Below are 16,420 nucleotides of genomic sequence, written 5' to 3'. Positions count from 1 at the left end.
AAGTACTTTCAAAGAAGCGATGACTAACGGTAAAGCACCTTTCACATTGGCGTATTCGTAGAGCTGCGTATTGTGGTGTTGTGTTTCATTTAAATATGCCCGAAAGGCGCGCGTATTCAGCCTTTTTCTGTGTTCGCAGATCTGTTTGCAGCTGCGTGTGTTCACTTTTTAATATGTGCACACAGTCGCGTGTACCTTGCCGCTATTTACTGCCAGTTCCCTCCTGTCAGCTGTGCAGAACACATCGTTGCGTTACAGTGGACTGTATCATGAGGTTTTTACAGTTTCATTACTGCCACGTATGTAACCAAAGCTGATATTTTCTGCCTCTGTGGAACTGCGCTCTGTTCTCTACTGCATGGTGTGGTGTGGCTCAGAAACAGTCATTTAACATTTTTTTTTTTGTCTTGGTGGATCATTTTCATTGTGTACAGATGCTACTGAGTCTGGCTGTGGTAAAGGGTGCTGTGAATGAAGTGCTGTGACTCTAAACTTTTAAAGCTCTGGCTGCTCTGATCAGGTCCGCTGATTTGATCAGACCTGATCAATCAAATCAGCACTGACAGTTTGATGATCGCACTGACATGCAGTGACGAGGCTTTTATTTTAAAGTCATAGCGCTTATTGTTTGATCAGACACACAGAGAGCGAGAGAGACAGAGTGAGAGAGCCACAGAGAGTGAGAGAGTGATTGATCTGCTGTTTCTGGATTTCTGAGTTGAGGTTCGATTCCCTGTTCTGAGCACACACACGTAATCAATTACATCAGCTGTGAGCACACACAGGCGTTGTGGGCTGAGTGATCATGTTGTTCTCCAGCTTCATTGTGGATTCACGCACTCAGTTTTTGGTTGTGTACAGGAACGCCGTGTTGCAGACTTGCATGCAATAACGTTGTGCTGCATAGACCTGCTTAAAACTGTGTCCAGCGCTCTACGCCGAAGAAAATTAAACATGTTTAATTTCTTCCATCCTACGCACGTAGCCCTCAACATACTGCTGCATAGGGAGAAAAAACTCGACATAGAGCTGCTAAAAGTGGGCGTAGAGCTGCTAAAAGTGGGCATAGATGATACGCCACAATACGCAGCTCTACGAATACGCCAATGTGAAAGGGGCTTAACTTTACTGTACTCTTCTGTTTTAGCAGCATTTTTAACAAAAAGCTTCAAAGGATTGGGGTGTTTGTGGGGAAATGGGGATGTTGGTGCAACAAGTAAAGTTGTGTTTGTCCAGGCTCAGGATGGTGGCTACAGGGGAAAATACATAAGCTGTGTACAAAGATGGCTGTTTAGAATATGTGGGATTTATCAAAGAATATTTTATAAAGGTGTGAGAATTCACACGATAAATCGACTGTTTCAGCATTTACAATCTAAATTTGTCCTATCTGAATACATTTAGGATGCTTAGATCCAGCATTGATAAATGAATGTCCTGGTGTGAATTTGTACCATAAATTACACAACTTTGTAGGTCTGCAATAATTCAATCAAAGTTCTCCTTGATTTATAACATACCTCACCATCCACAATACCTCTGAAGACCACTGGCAGCAGGGGCTGGAACATGTGGGCACCCAGAAGGGGGCTAACCTTTAAAGCTATTTCTACTACCTATGGGGACAAAGAGAACACAAGTGAAAGGAATAAGGAGTCAGAAAGGGCATCCATGAAAAGTAGCAACGATAAAAGAAGGCAAAATAAAGAAAACAATAAGAATAAGAACGATTGCTTTTTTTAACACTTGCTCAGAACTAAAAGAGGAATAAGGCAGCGTGTATTTATTTATTTATTTAAAAAAAACATACACACTGAATTTTATATTTCATACTAAGATTACAGAAAACAAGGCAGAGTGTAACAGAACAAAGACAAAGAAGTTCTGAAAGCTTTTTTTTTTTTTTTTTTCCTTGGATGAGCTTTTCTAATAAAGCAGTAAGGTCTGAAGGCTTAAAAGGCCTCATGCTCACGTAAGGATAGCTGGCCCCCTTACCCGGGGGCCCGGTAAGCAGAGCCATTCGTTACTGGACTGGGGCGAAGCCAGATATGTGGCCGCACCTCTCCTTCCCCGACTGTAGAGAACCTGGTGCTAAATTACTTGCAGACGACCTAATTTGTGACAATGTGATTTTTGGAAATATATATATATATATATATATATACACACATATATATATATATATATATATATACACATATATATATAACTATGAACTCTCAGGTACATAAGTAGTCTCAGCCGTTGCCATGAGGCTCAAAATTGAGCTCAGGCGCATCCTGTTTCCACTGATCATCCTTGAGATGTTTGTACAGCTTAATTAGAGTCCACCTGGGGTAAATTCAGTTGACTGGACACAATTTGGAAAGACACACACCTGTCTACATATAAGGTCTAGTGCATGTCAGAGCACAAGTCAAGCATGAAGTCAAAGGACTTGTCTATAGCCCTCAGAGACAGGATTGTCTCGAGGCATAAATCTGGGGAAGTGTGCAGAAACATTTCTGTTGTTTTGAAAGTCCCAATAAGCACAGTGGACTCCATCATCTATAAATTGAAAAAGTTCGGATACACCAGGACTCTTCCTATAGATGGCCGCCTGTATAAAGTGAGCGGAGAAGGGCCTTAGTCAGGGAGGTGACAAAGAACTCAATGGTCAATCTGTCAGAGATCCAGCATTCCTTGGTGGACAGAGGAGAACCTTCCAGAAGGACAACCATCTCTGCAGCAATCCACCAATCAGGCCAGTATGGCAGATTGGCCTGAAAGAAGCCACTCCTTAGTAAAAGGCAGCCCACCTGGAGTTTGACAAAAGGCACCTGAAGGACTCTAAGTCCATGAGAAACAAAATTCTACGGTCTGATCTGACAAAGATTGAACTCTTTGGCATGAATGCCAGGTGTCATGTTCGGAGGAAACTAGGTACCATCCCTACAGTGAAGCATGGTGGTGACAGCATCATGCTATGTGCATGTTTTTCAGTGGCAGGAACTGGGAGACTCCCCAGGATTGAGGGAAAGATGAATGCAGAAATGTACAGATACTTCCTGGATCACAATCTGCTCCAGAGCGGTGTTGACCCCACAGACTGGGGCGATGGTTCATTGTTCAGCAGAACAATCACCCTAAGCACACAGCCAAGATATCAAAGAAGGGACTTCAGGACAACTCTCGATGTGCTTGAGTGGCCCAGTCAGAGCCCAGACTTGAAGCCAATTGCACATCTCTGGAGGGATCTGAAAATGGGTGTGCACCGAAGCTCCCCATCCAACCTGGGGTGCTGGAGGCTCGAGAGGTACTGCAAAGAGGAATGGGGAAAAACTGCCCAAAGATAGGTGCACCAAGCTTGTGGCATCATATTCAAGATGACTTGAGGCTGTAATTGCTGCCAAAGGTACAATCAACAAAATATTGAGCAAAGGGTTTGAATACTTCTGTATATGTGAGTTCTTAGGGTTTTTTTTTTTTTTTTTTTTTTTTTGTAAATTTGCAAAAAACAAACAAACAACAACAATAATAATAATAATAATAATAATAATAAAAACTTTTTCACTGTCATTATGGGGTGTTATGAGTAGAGGCTTGAGGGAAAAATAATTTACTCCATTATGGAATAATGCTGTAACATAACAAAATGGGGAAAACGTCAAGCACTGTGAATACTTTCCGGATGCACTGAATAAAGGTGTGGATTGTGTATGTGTACGGTAAATAATTTGTAAAATTTGATCTTATTAGATTAGTCATTAGTCATGACTGAGCTTATCCAAGATCAACAGCATATGATGTAATAATTTAATAGGTTAGTGCAGTCTCATCTGAACCCTGCGTGATATAGCAGGATTTGATCACTTATGGGGACAGCTGTTCCCATTGCGCAATATATACACAGCATAACTTCACGCGGATAAATGGTGCAGTGTTTTGGTTGCAATCATTGAAGCAGTTGTGAAAAGTGGAGGTTTTTTTGGTTCCCAGTGGAGAAGGGAAGATGAGGCAAATGGGAGACGTCATGTCGATAAGTGTTAGTCTACACAGCTAACCGGAGTAGCTGCATTCTCCTGCCTGCAAAGCCGCCCTGACAGGTTTGAGCTCCAGGTCATAAACAAACTGCAACACATGTCCACTCTCCACCGCATCATCACTTTTTCTTTGTATTCTCATTTTGTTTGCGTGTAATTTGCCCAAAATCTCAGTGAAAGTGCAGTGTTTCCATTGCCAGAAGTAGAGAAATTCCATCATATACGTCAAATTGTACCCCTTTAGCACCCACCCTCAAATGAAATTGCACTGCCCAATTGTAGTTCATGTTGCAGATTGCAAGCATGAGTCATTTCCAACCTTTGTTCTTTTAGTCCTTACGCCTTAGTGCTTGATTAAATAGATGCAACCCATCGAAGACGGGTACATTCCCCCCAAAATTTATGAGCTCCATTCCTCAAGTTAAAGAATAAAAACTATTCTGCCTCTTTTTTCTCAACATCTTGAGCCCATGTTTGTGTAATTTCAAAGGTTAAATAGCATAGAGATTCAGAGAACACTGACAGGCATATTTGGAATAGAACACACCAATGCATCAATTAACAGCCAACCACAGATTATCACTTTGCGATTTTGCTAAAACAACACAGTGACAAAGCTGTGCCTCTCTCTTGTACTCCTAAGGCAGTGCTGTGTAGTACGACAGTTTACATTAATATATCACAACAGCACCATGACAGAAATAAGTGTAGTACTGCAGCAAGCTTCATAAATTCTGCAGTATTAAAACCCCAATTCCAATGAAGTTGCTCTAATTTTGGTAATAAAAAAAATTGTGCAAATCATTGGTTGAGTTAATAGGGTTTTAAAAAGGATAGAATAGTTTGCATCATGTGTCATGCTTAGTTCTCGTGGTACGGGGTAACGTCATGTCATAGAATCCAATGGACGTTGACATTGTATGACCTTTACTTTGGAGACCAAGCATTCAACAGTCAAAACTATTCCATCTATTATTATTAGATTAACCAATAACTTGCACCACTTTTTACAACCCTAATTCCAATGAAGTTGGGACATTGTGTAAAATGTAAATAAAAACAGAATACAAGGATCCTCTTCAACATATATTCAATTGAATACACCACAAAGACAAGATATTTAATGTTCAAACTAATAAACTTTATTATTTTTGTACAAATATCTGCATTTTGAGATGGATGCCTGCAACACATTTCAAAAATGTTTACCACTGTGTTACATCACCTTTCCTTCTAACAACACTCAAACGGTTGGGACCTGAGGACACTAATTGTTGAAGCTTTGTAGGTGGAATTCTTTCCCATTCTTGAATGATGTACAACTTCAGTTGTTCAACAGTCCGGGGTCTCCATTGTCATATTTTGCGCTTCATAATGCACCACACATTTTCAATGGGTGACAGGTCTGGACTGCAGGCAGGCCAGTCTAGTATCCGCACTCTTTTACTATGAAGCCATGCTGTTGTAACAGGTGCAGAATGTGGCTTGGCATTGTCTTGCTGAAATAAGCAGGGACATCCCTGAAAAAGACGTTGCTTGGATGGCAGCATGTGTTGCTCCAAAACCTGGATGTACCTTTCAGCATTGATGGTGTCATCACAGATGTGTAAGTTGTCCATGCCATGGGCACTAACACAGCCCCATACCATCACAGATGCTGGCTTTTGAACTTTGAGCTGGTAACAATCTGGATGGTCTTTTTCCTCTTTTGTCTGGAGGACACAACGTCCATGATTTCCAAAAACAATCTGAAATGTGGACTCATCAGACCACAGCACACTTTTCCACTTTACATCTGTCCATTTCAAATGGGCTCTTGCCCAGAGAAGGCGGCGACGTTTCTGGATGTTGTTGATGTATGACTTTCGCTTTGCATAGTAAGAGTTTTAACTTGCACTTGTAGATGTAGCGGCAAACTGTGCTAATTGACAATGGTCTTCTGGAGTGTTCCTGAGCCCACGCGGTAAGATCCTTTACACAATGATGTCAGTTTTTAATGCAGTGCTGCCTGAGGGATCGAAGGTCACGGGCATTCAATGTTGGTTTTCAGCCTTGTCGCTTACGTGTAGAAAGTTCTCCAGATATGAATCTTCTGATTATATTATGAACTGTAGATGATGGAATCCCTAAATTCCTTGCAATTCAAAATTGAGAAACATTGCTCGTAAAATGTTGGGCTATTTTTTTCACGCAGTTGTTCACAAAGTGGTGATCCTTGCCCCATCTTTAACTGTGAACAGCTTATCCTTTTGGGGATGCTCCTTTTATACTCAATCACGACACTCACAATTAGTGTCCCGAGTTCCCAAATGCTTATTAAGTGTTGTTAGAAAGAAAGGTGATGTAACACAGTGGTAAACATACCACAGTCCCAGCTTTTTTTAAACATGTTGCAAGCATCCATTTGAAAATGAGCAAATATTTGCACAAAAACAATAAATTTATCAGTTTGAACATTAAATATCTTGTCTTTGTGGTGTATTAAATTGAATATAGGTTGAAGAGGATTTGCAAATCATTGTATTCTGTTTTTATTTACATCTTACACAACGTCCCAACTTCACTGGAATTGGGGTTGTAAAAAATAAAAATATGAGATTCAATAATGCACACCCTATGACTGCTGGGATAGGTGACTCTTAATTGGAGTAAGCGGCTGAAGATGAGTGACTGAGTGAGCGAGTGTATATGATCAGAAGCTTCTAGCAAAGTTAACAAAAAACTTTTCAAGGGACAGCATGGATGATGTATAAATCTGGCTGTCATCAGCATAAAAGTGGAAGGTGATGGTGTGTTTTTTCATAATGGAGCCCAGGGGAAGTAGGTACAAAGAAAGCATAAGGGGTCCTAGAATTGACCTTTGTGGAAGAGGATTTGCATATAATTGTATTCTGTTTTTATTTACATTTCACACAATGTCCCAACTTCAATGGAATTGGAGTTGTAGTACATTATACAGTTACTGTAGTCTTAAAGTACTGGAACATTAAAACTAATTAATTTGCTTTTCCAGACATAGTGAAGATGTTTGTTTGAAAACAAAAGGTAAATGAGAAGACAACTTGGCATGTCAGCTTTGACATCATGGTATTCATATCTAGATGTGTTAAACAGCAGATCTTTTGCATCACATCACACAATTTTAGAGCGGACAAAAATACTGAAATGCGTGACACAGGGGTTTCAAATAATTTTTACATTAAACAAGTCGCAGATTGAGAACTACTCTCGGTTTTATCTATTTAATATTTCCTTCCTCAGCTGACATGCAAGTAGTGCCATATGTCTGTCTTTGGTTCCCCTCAAACATTTCTATTTTTTTTTTTTTTTAAATCAAACCACACTAGGACAGCGCTACATCTACCAAAATGCATGATCTGCATTTTACGTGTTTCCAAGTTTCATGTGGCCAGCAGATGAAAACTCCTAAGGTGCAGTTAAACTTGTTGGTAAAAAGCAGAGATCATAGATTAAATCAATGCATCGAGGAGAAATGCATCATACCAAATTGTGGCTATCCATAACAAGGCTTAAAATTTAATTATTAATCATCACTTCTGCACTGTGCAATTTACTGCATTGTGAGGTGAGAAGTTACACCCTGAGGAGACATTTTGTTTTTATTTAAATTGAAAACTACTCTTCAAATTCAAGGATCTATATTGTGACTTGAAATACTCGTATATGTAATTTATTTGCTGCACTTCTCACCAAAAAGGACATTAGATATTAACAAAGGATCATTTTAAGATGCATGGACATGGAATCTATTGAACAAAAGGTAATGGCAATAGTATCCATCCTGAACCCTAAGAAGATATTGTAGCATTAAATCTTACCACCTCATCAGCACCTGCATGTGTGATAAGGAAGCCTTTACCCCACAGAATATAATTTACAATAAAAACAACTGAATGGACATGGACTTATTCCATTCCCATTTGGTGTCCCCTAGTCCGTAACATAATTCTCAGCCACATATACACAGAGCAGGTGGTTCTTTGGAATAGGTGTATGATTGGCTACCTTTAACCTGGGGTTAAATTCCAGGTGCCTGCTTCAAATTATCTATGTGTGTCCTTGGATAACTCACAGCATCTGCAGTGTTTCAGTCCACCCAGCTTTAAATGGGCACCAGTCTTGGTTGCCAAAGTAACCTGCAAACTCAAAATCAAACTCATCTGACATATAAGCGTGACTGATGCATACATTCAAAGAAGCACGCACAGATGGAGTGCAATATGAATTATCTCTTCGGGCCTTACATCCGCCAGAGGATTAATAAGGGAAAAAAAAAGCATATGCCAATGTTTGTTTGCATGGTGTGTTTGTGTGCATGCACGTCTTTCCAAAAGAACTTGGAACCTTTCCAAAATACATCTGCAGATGATCATTGATCCTTCCATCCTCAGGGTACTCATGTAGTCAGCTACTGTGTCCATGTAGTGCAAGTTGGAGATTTGTCTGTTGGCAGCCGTTTCTTCATAACAAAAGATTACAAGGAGCCAGATGTGCAGCAATGTCACTGAGCTTTATAAAGCTGATGTGTCATGGGAATTCTGCTTAGATAGTCTCAGGCAGTGCAGGCAGCAGAAGCACATTCTGCAGTAAACAAAAGGTCTGTTCACATGCATACACAAATCACTGTGTACAAACTCAAACATTAACTGATATCTAAATACAAGTCTATTTAAAAATGCCAATACCTATCCTAGTTTATCTAGCCTTGAATGTGTCACACCTCTTCACTCTGCTCACTGAAAAGAGGGTCTGAATCCATCACGACTGACGATTGTGAAGCGGTCATGAGCACAAGCTTGGTCTAAATGTGACAAAACTGGTATCAAATGACCATTTTTACCTGTTCAGCCAAACCCTGATAGGCTCATTCAGGTGTATGTGATTGGCCGAGCACACCTAGATGAGCTAATCATCTTATGGCAGAGCATGGAGAGGTGGAAAATGTGCAGGACAGGTTGTCCCTGAGGACCAATATAGATAACCACAGAGTTACAGTGCATTACTCAGTCATTTTGGTTCTGTGCCAACCTCTGTAAGAGTCTCACAAAGAAAAACTAGGCACACTAGTTTGTTAGCTCAGTATAGCTACTTCACATATTTGCATAGTATTTGTGAAACTTGGCCATGAACATAAAGGTGTTATATTCCCTGAAAATAAAACAGAGATCCCTCAAAAAAAGTACCTCTGGTACTGCATTCACAAGCTGATGATGTTCAATTGATTTCAATAAAAGACAAAGGAAAACTTCTTCATCACTCCCAATAAGAGCAGCAGCACTACAACTGTATAATATATAAAGATTTGAACTGAAATATGTTTTTTCCCCAGTTTTTCATTCAAGGTTTAACTTTTAAGGAACAGACCTAAAAGTTCACATTTAGGCATCGATTAAATAAGGCAATTGCTAAAGGGCTCAAAATGTGCAAAGTCATTATTTTTAAACCTTTACAGCCTAATATGGTTGTGGTTTCACAATAAACACTCGCACAGTCCCACAATTCTATGAGTTCCCATGCTGAAATTCTCTGCTATAAGCAAACATCAGGGCTGAGGAAGCTTAAATGGAAGCCTGTATTCCAGTGGCTCTTTACTTTGTAAAACATGTCCCAATGAAACACTTTGTACTTTGTGTATCACAACAACATGGCCTGTAGGAGTGATATGGCAACATATCTCTTCTCTGGAGGGAGAGATGATAAGCAACAGCTCTTTTCCTTTTCAAGTGAAGGCACGTCAACAGGTAATTGGGGTTCCTGATACTTTTCTTTCAGGAATGTATCAAAAATCTTTTTTAAATCACTAGGGTTTTATTGACAAAGTTTATGATCATTTTTAAGACATCTGGTGAGCTATATTGGCATACATTTGTGAAAGATGTGACTACTTAGAAAGGCCATGCCTTCCAAATGCACAGACACCTTGGTTCAATGGTTACTTGCGTGACCTTAGGCAGAAGGCTAGAGGGTTGGAACGGAAATAGAGTAGTTCCAAACTCGAGGTGTTCCACCTTGCGTGGCGTGAAGCTATTTTAGATTAAAAGCATGCTTTATTGGCTACGAAGCAGACCTATTACTGTGAACTGATCAACAAGAACAAGCATAACTCAAAGTTTTTGTTTGACATGGTGGCATTTCTTATTCGTGGACAGCCACCTGTTGGTCATTCTCCCTTTTCAGCACAGGACTTTCTGGACTATTTCGGGAAGAAAATAGAAGATAGGTTGAGTACATCTCAGCATGCTTTGGTGCAGTCATTGCACCCAGCTATTTGAGGTGGGGACTACCATTGAGGTGCTACCTAGATTTGCGAAATTTGATAGTGTTTCACTAGGTGTGCTGATGAAACTCGTGATGTCTACTAAAAGCACAACTTGTTTATTTGATCCTATACCAACAAAATTGTTTAAGGATCTGTGGCCCATTCTTGGGCCAACTGTGCTGGAAATTGTTAACCTTTCACTAAAGTCTGCATCTGTTTCAAATTTGCAGTGGTTAAACTATTGCTCAAGAAATCTAATCTCGATCCTGGTATACTGAAGAATTATAGGCTGATATCAAATCTATCATTCTGCTCTAAAGTTCTGGAAAAGGTGGTTTCACAGCAGCTTGTGGACCACCTTACTGAGAATGATCTTTTTGAGCCACTGCAGTCTGCTTTTAGAAAACATCACTCCACAGAAACAGCACTTATTAAAGTAGTTAATGATCTTCTGCGAGCAATGGACTCAGCTACCACTACAGTCTTGGTGTTGTTGGATCTTAGTGCTGCGTTTGACACCATTGATCATCATATTCTACTTGATAGATGAGATAATTGTTTTGGGATTACTGGAACTGCCCTTGCATGCATGGTTGACGTCTTATTTGTCTGGTCGTTCCCACTGTGTTTTGTGCAATGACACTACCTCTGATTTTAGGGGCATGAGGTTCGGGGTTCCGCAGGGATCTGTTCTGGGTCTGCTGCTGTTTTCCCTGTATATAGTACCCCTTGGGAACATATTGCGGTGTTTTGGGGTTGCTTTTCATTGCTATGCTGATGACACTCAGTTGTATATGCCGATAGCTGCTGGAAATCCTGTCCACATGGAATCTCTAGAGGACTGCCTTGCAGCAGTGAGAAGGTGGATGTCTAGTAACTTTCTACTTTTCAACTGTGATAAGACTGAAATGATGGTTCTTGGTCCAGCAAGACATCGGCATCAATTTGATTAGCTGGCCCTTAGCCTGAATTCATGTGTTATACATCATACTGACAAAGTGAGGAACCTTGGGGTAATTTTTGATCCTACGTTGTCCTTTGACCTCCACATTAGGGACATTACAAGGACTGCTTTCTTCCAATTCAGAAATATAGCGAAGATTGGTCCCATCATGTCTGTGGCTGATGCTGAGACTCTGATTCATGCTTTTATTTCTTCCAGACTGGATTATTGTAATGCTTTGTTTTCACTTGGCTTGGGACTCCGGCAAGGACGGTCGCATTCCTCCCCTCTCCTCTCCTCCTTTCTGCTCTCTATCTCTGCTCCGACCTTCAAAGTCCCAGCTTCATCAGACTGTGACTTCTTCAAATTATGATTTGGATTAACTATGGAATTGATCAGCTGGTCTCTCAACGCCAATGACACCATTTGTTTTCGACAAGGAGATCAGGGTTTGGGGACCCTGCGTGCCCTGATGGAACCTACCCAGCGGGATTTGCTCTTGACGCCTGAGAGAATGGTGTGTGACATGCGGCTCCACTCTCTGTGGAAGACATTGAGGATTTATTCGTATTTGCTTTTATGGTGGGAGGTTTGGTGCTGCTGATTTGTGCGCGGCCCTGACCCACAGGAATATTAGCAAGATGGCTGCTTCCAGAATTTTGTCCCCTCATCAGTCCGTCATAATTAATGAGTTGGGCAATGCTGTGTAATCTCAGACTGCGTGAACTCTTGAACTCAAACGCAAAATGGATTCAATCTCGGAACAAATCACTGCACTGCAAAGGAATGTACTGCTGAGGACCAGAGAATATTCTTCATAAATTTGGACTCTTGACGGTCAGGGGTGCAGTAAATAGAATTCTGTATCGCTCCGCCAAACATCAACATGGCAGCCTTATCGGCTCCTGAAGGCCAAATTCCCTGCTCTTCCCCCAGAAGGATCTACAGCCTTGGTGAAGGAATTCGGCCACCCCCTTCTCATCTACCCCCCCAGCCTGCTGTTGCCTAGCAACATCAGACTTTACACACACACACGGACAGAAACTGTCAGACTTTACACACACACGGACAGAAATTGAACTCATCTGCACACGACGCATGTCTCCCTCCCTCCATCCCTATCCCCCCCCCATGTCTCTCCACTCCACCCACCCTGGCTTCCTCCTTGCCACCTCGAAGGCAGCGCGATTTTTACTGCTGCAGCCTTCAACCCCCAGGCTGGGCAGCGCGGGCCCCTCCTGCTGCGGCCTTCACCCACTTTTCCTCAATTCGAAAGACGGACTACTTCAAGTTCAGTGCACATAAACAATGTCAAATGTATATGTGTTGTCTTTAATTTTGATGTGTGCCATTATTACGGTAAACAAGTAATAATTGTGGATTAATTGCTGTATCTCGTCTGAGGTAATTGGAGTGTAAACGTAATTGCCCTTTTTTGGGATCAATAAAGTTGTCTGAAGTCTGGTTTACCGCAGTCCAGCATCAGGGGTCTTCAACTGGTTCAAAATGTTGCTGCCAGACTTTTTACACGCAGCATACGGTTTGACCATATTACGCCGGTTCTGGCATTTATTCACTGGCTTCCAGTCTCTCTGAGATCTGATTTTAAAGTATTATTATTGACCTATAAAATTGTTCACGGACTGGCTCCCCCCTACTTGGCCGGCCTGGTTGAGTCCTACATGCCAGCTTGGGCTCTGCGTTCACAGGGTGCAGGCTGATTGTGTGTCCCTAAGGTGAAGAAAAAGTAAGCGGGTTACAGAGTTTTCTCTTACCACGACCCAGCTCTGTGGAATGATCTACCTGCACAGATCCGACAGTCGGACTCTGTGGAGACTTTTAAAGCCAGACTGAAGACCAGTGTTGCCACAGTTACTTTGAAAAAGTAATCCAATTACTCCTTGAAAAAGTAACTTAGTTACTTTACTGATTACTCAATTGGAAAAGTAACTATGATAGATTACTAGTTACTTTTTTAGTTACTTTCCCCAGCTGCAGATAACAACCCTCTGCCACTTCAACATGACAATGATACCTGTTTTGCCAAAACTCACTTTATAGTCACCCTTTCTTGACTTCAATGAAAATAAATACTTGTTTTATAAAAAATAAAGACCTCTTTCTTGACCTCATATGTAACTGTTGACAGCACTGTAACAGTAAAACTTGCAATTTCTAACCTACATTGTTTATAAATGTAACTATTAAATTCATTTTAACTTTTAAATTCTCTCTAAACATTTTACTTGTCGTAATTATTATTATTTTAAGTAGTATTAGTAGTTGTAGTAAAAAAACGACTTCAAAACTGGACCTTTAATCTAGGGGTGTTGTGGGGGGGCACATCCCTGCCCAACGCCCCCATTCTATCTGGATTCGCCCCTGCTTTGGCGTTTGAGCACAAAGAATGGATAACATTTATTTATGCAGAAAACATGACCAGATTTACAGGTAAAGTTTTATTGTGTTTTCACATCATGTGGTCTTCAGAAAGAGAGTTTAGGTGCATTTAAGTGGAAGATAGTGTTAGTTGTTGACGCGTCGCGGAGGATCAGCTGTTTTTAGCAGCAGATACAGAGCGGCTGAGCTCAGAATTCTAAATGAAGGAGAAAAAAAGCATAAAAATGTCTTTGTAAAGCTGAGTGCAGGTGTGGTGTTGTCACCGTGCTTTAAGAGGTGAGGACGAGTCGTAGCTGCTGCAAAAAATCACGGATGAAAAGCTCACAGCTCGCTTAAAGTGGGCAGTTCAGTCGAACCCCAACCTCCTGCCCACGGACCAAGTTTAATGCTGCTATTGACCCACAATGTAAAAATAATAGTAACGCACAGTGACTTGGAGAAGTAACTTTAATCTGATTACTGATTTGGAAAGATGTAACGTGTAATCTAACACGTTACTAAAAAAAAGTGGTTAGAGTAACACGTTACTAAGTAACGCGTTACCGGCATCACTGCTGAAGACACTTGTTTTCCCTGTTTTATCATTAGTATTTTACATGATTGTGTGTCTTCTGTTATTTCTTTTTTATTTATTTTATCATTTTATTTATTTATGTTTTAATTTTTTATTGTGTTTTGATATTAATTTTTTTTATGTTGCTTTTTAATGATGTTTGTGAAGCGGCTTGACTCATCGTGATTTGGCGCTATATAAACGAATAAATTTGATTTGATTTGATTTTGGTGTATGTGTACCAGCGACTGTCATCCCATTTAAATAAAGTCAGTAAAACACATAATAAGAGAAATACAAAACGGTCAAATGTAGTTTTGCGGAACTTTATATGTAACAGCAGGACATGAAGTGAGCATACCTTAAGTACTTGAACTTGTCCTTCATTTGTGGTGTCTTTCAGTAAATCACACAAGGATGGACATAATGACTGGGCATAGTTCTGCAAACAAACCATGGGAAAATTACACATTCATGTTTCTTTGGGTGCCCAAATATAAATATTCATTAAAATTCAGTATGTTGTGTGGAGCGCACTTGTGTAGGTGTACATCTCACCTGCAGGAACTCTGTGGCAGACAGGTACAGGTAGGCATTAACTATCTGAAAGCAGGTGCGCAGGTTCTCTGAGCTCAACTCTGAAACAGAACAAGAGATGTTACACCTTTAGTACACTGAACATAAGGGTTTAATTAACAGATGTAGTCAATTCACAGAGAAGCCACGTGGAAGCAAAGTAAAGAGACACCCCGGCTGGACAAAGCTGCTTGTCATCAAACACTTTTTTTTTTAATCTATGATGCCAGCTGAACGGAAAGTCTGAACAGTGGTGGGCACAGTTCCGCTAACTTTTTTGTTAGCTTTTCAGCTAACTTTGAAAACCATCAGCGGACCAACTAACTTCCGCTAAGTTTAGTTCAGATAACTTTCAGACCGCTAACATCTTTTTGTGGGCATAGTGAATAAAGCTTAATAGTTAAAAATATTTGGAAAGCCTAAAATCATACAATTTAGCTCCTGTCTGTTATGTGTTTTGTAGCAGACAGAGAGCTACAAGAGGTGGAGCTCAATCCTCTGTAGCAGAGAAGACCAGGCTACCAGAGAGAAAGGAAGAGAAAAAAAGGGAATCTGAAAACTGAAAACACCACTTAAGTGTGATTCAGCATGTATAGCAAATGTGTGGCACTTGATATTCACACTCCCATCCAGTAGATGACAGTGTTCTGTACAGAACACTGTATAAAACACTGCCATCTACTGGATGGGAGTGGGAATACCAAGTGCCACACATTCACTATACGTGCTGAATCACACTTCACAGATTTTTTTTTTTTTTTTTTTTTTACAAATGAAATGATTTATTTGTAAAAACCAACACACACATTACACTAGCTTCTGCGTTGATTTTTACCAATAAATAAACCGATCAACCACTGACTGGACAAGGCTCATTTTTCCCATAATGCCTTTTGGCATGTGTGTCGGTAAATGCTCAAACCTTCAGAAGTAGTGCATGACTTTACAACTAAAACATATAGCTGATATTTCACTTTGTACAAACGACAGAGGTGACATTAATTTTCAAAACCTGTCCGGAATTAGTTTGCTTAAAATTTTAACAATAAGTCAAAACTGCTTTGATTTGGATGTCTTCTGCAACACGTCTGCAAGAATGCATGGCTGTAAAAATAAATCATCTTTTTTTCTTTCCCTTCCTTTCTCTCTGGTCGTCAGGTCTCTTTTGCTGAGAGAAGGCTGATCTCAGACAGAAGCGCTCGCTCGTTGTTGTTTGTGATTACCTTTGAATTTACTCAGAAGTATCAATAGCAGCCAGTGCACTGGAGTTAATAAAAGTTATCGGTTTAGCTGTAACTTCCCCTAAATTTTTTAGGGTTTTATGGGTTTAGCATTATAAAAGTTATCTTTTCAGTTAGCAGATTAACTGTTATCAAAGTTAACTTTTTGGTTAGCTGTGCCTACCACTGAGTCTGAGTAGGTGTGTTCGCTGCACATTCATTACTAACCTCCAACGTTTAGACCCTTACAACCAGAGCAGCTCATGGCCATACTTATGTTGCAACTGTGACATTTTATAGTGACCAATTCTCAAAAAAAAAAAAAAAGAAAGAAAGAAAATGTAATATTAGGACACTGTTGGAAAGCACAGCACCTCCTGGGGGAAAAAGATATGCATACACTTTACTGGAACAGATGTAAATCAA

At 40.3% G+C, this 16,420-nt stretch overlaps 1 protein-coding gene across 1 annotated transcript in view; it reads right to left on the bottom strand.

Annotated features, from left to right (window-relative positions):
- ipo11 (importin 11) overlaps positions 1-16,420 on the bottom strand; it is a 457,504-nt gene that overhangs the window by 143,716 nt on the left and 297,368 nt on the right. The window contains exons 23-25 of the mRNA XM_034170535.1: positions 14,757-14,836; positions 14,560-14,640; positions 1,521-1,616 (exon numbers count right to left, since the gene is read on the bottom strand). Coding sequence (XP_034026426.1) covers positions 1,521-1,616; positions 14,560-14,640; positions 14,757-14,836 — 257 coding nt within the window. The remainder of the gene's footprint in view (positions 1-1,520; positions 1,617-14,559; positions 14,641-14,756; positions 14,837-16,420) is intronic.

The sequence above is a fragment of the Thalassophryne amazonica genome, chromosome 5, assembly GCF_902500255.1.
Source record: "Thalassophryne amazonica chromosome 5, fThaAma1.1, whole genome shotgun sequence".
In the NCBI taxonomy this organism is placed as follows: Eukaryota; Metazoa; Chordata; class Actinopteri; order Batrachoidiformes; family Batrachoididae; genus Thalassophryne; species Thalassophryne amazonica.
Note: the sequence above shows the minus strand (reverse complement) of the source record. Positions and strands in the feature narration are given on the sequence as shown.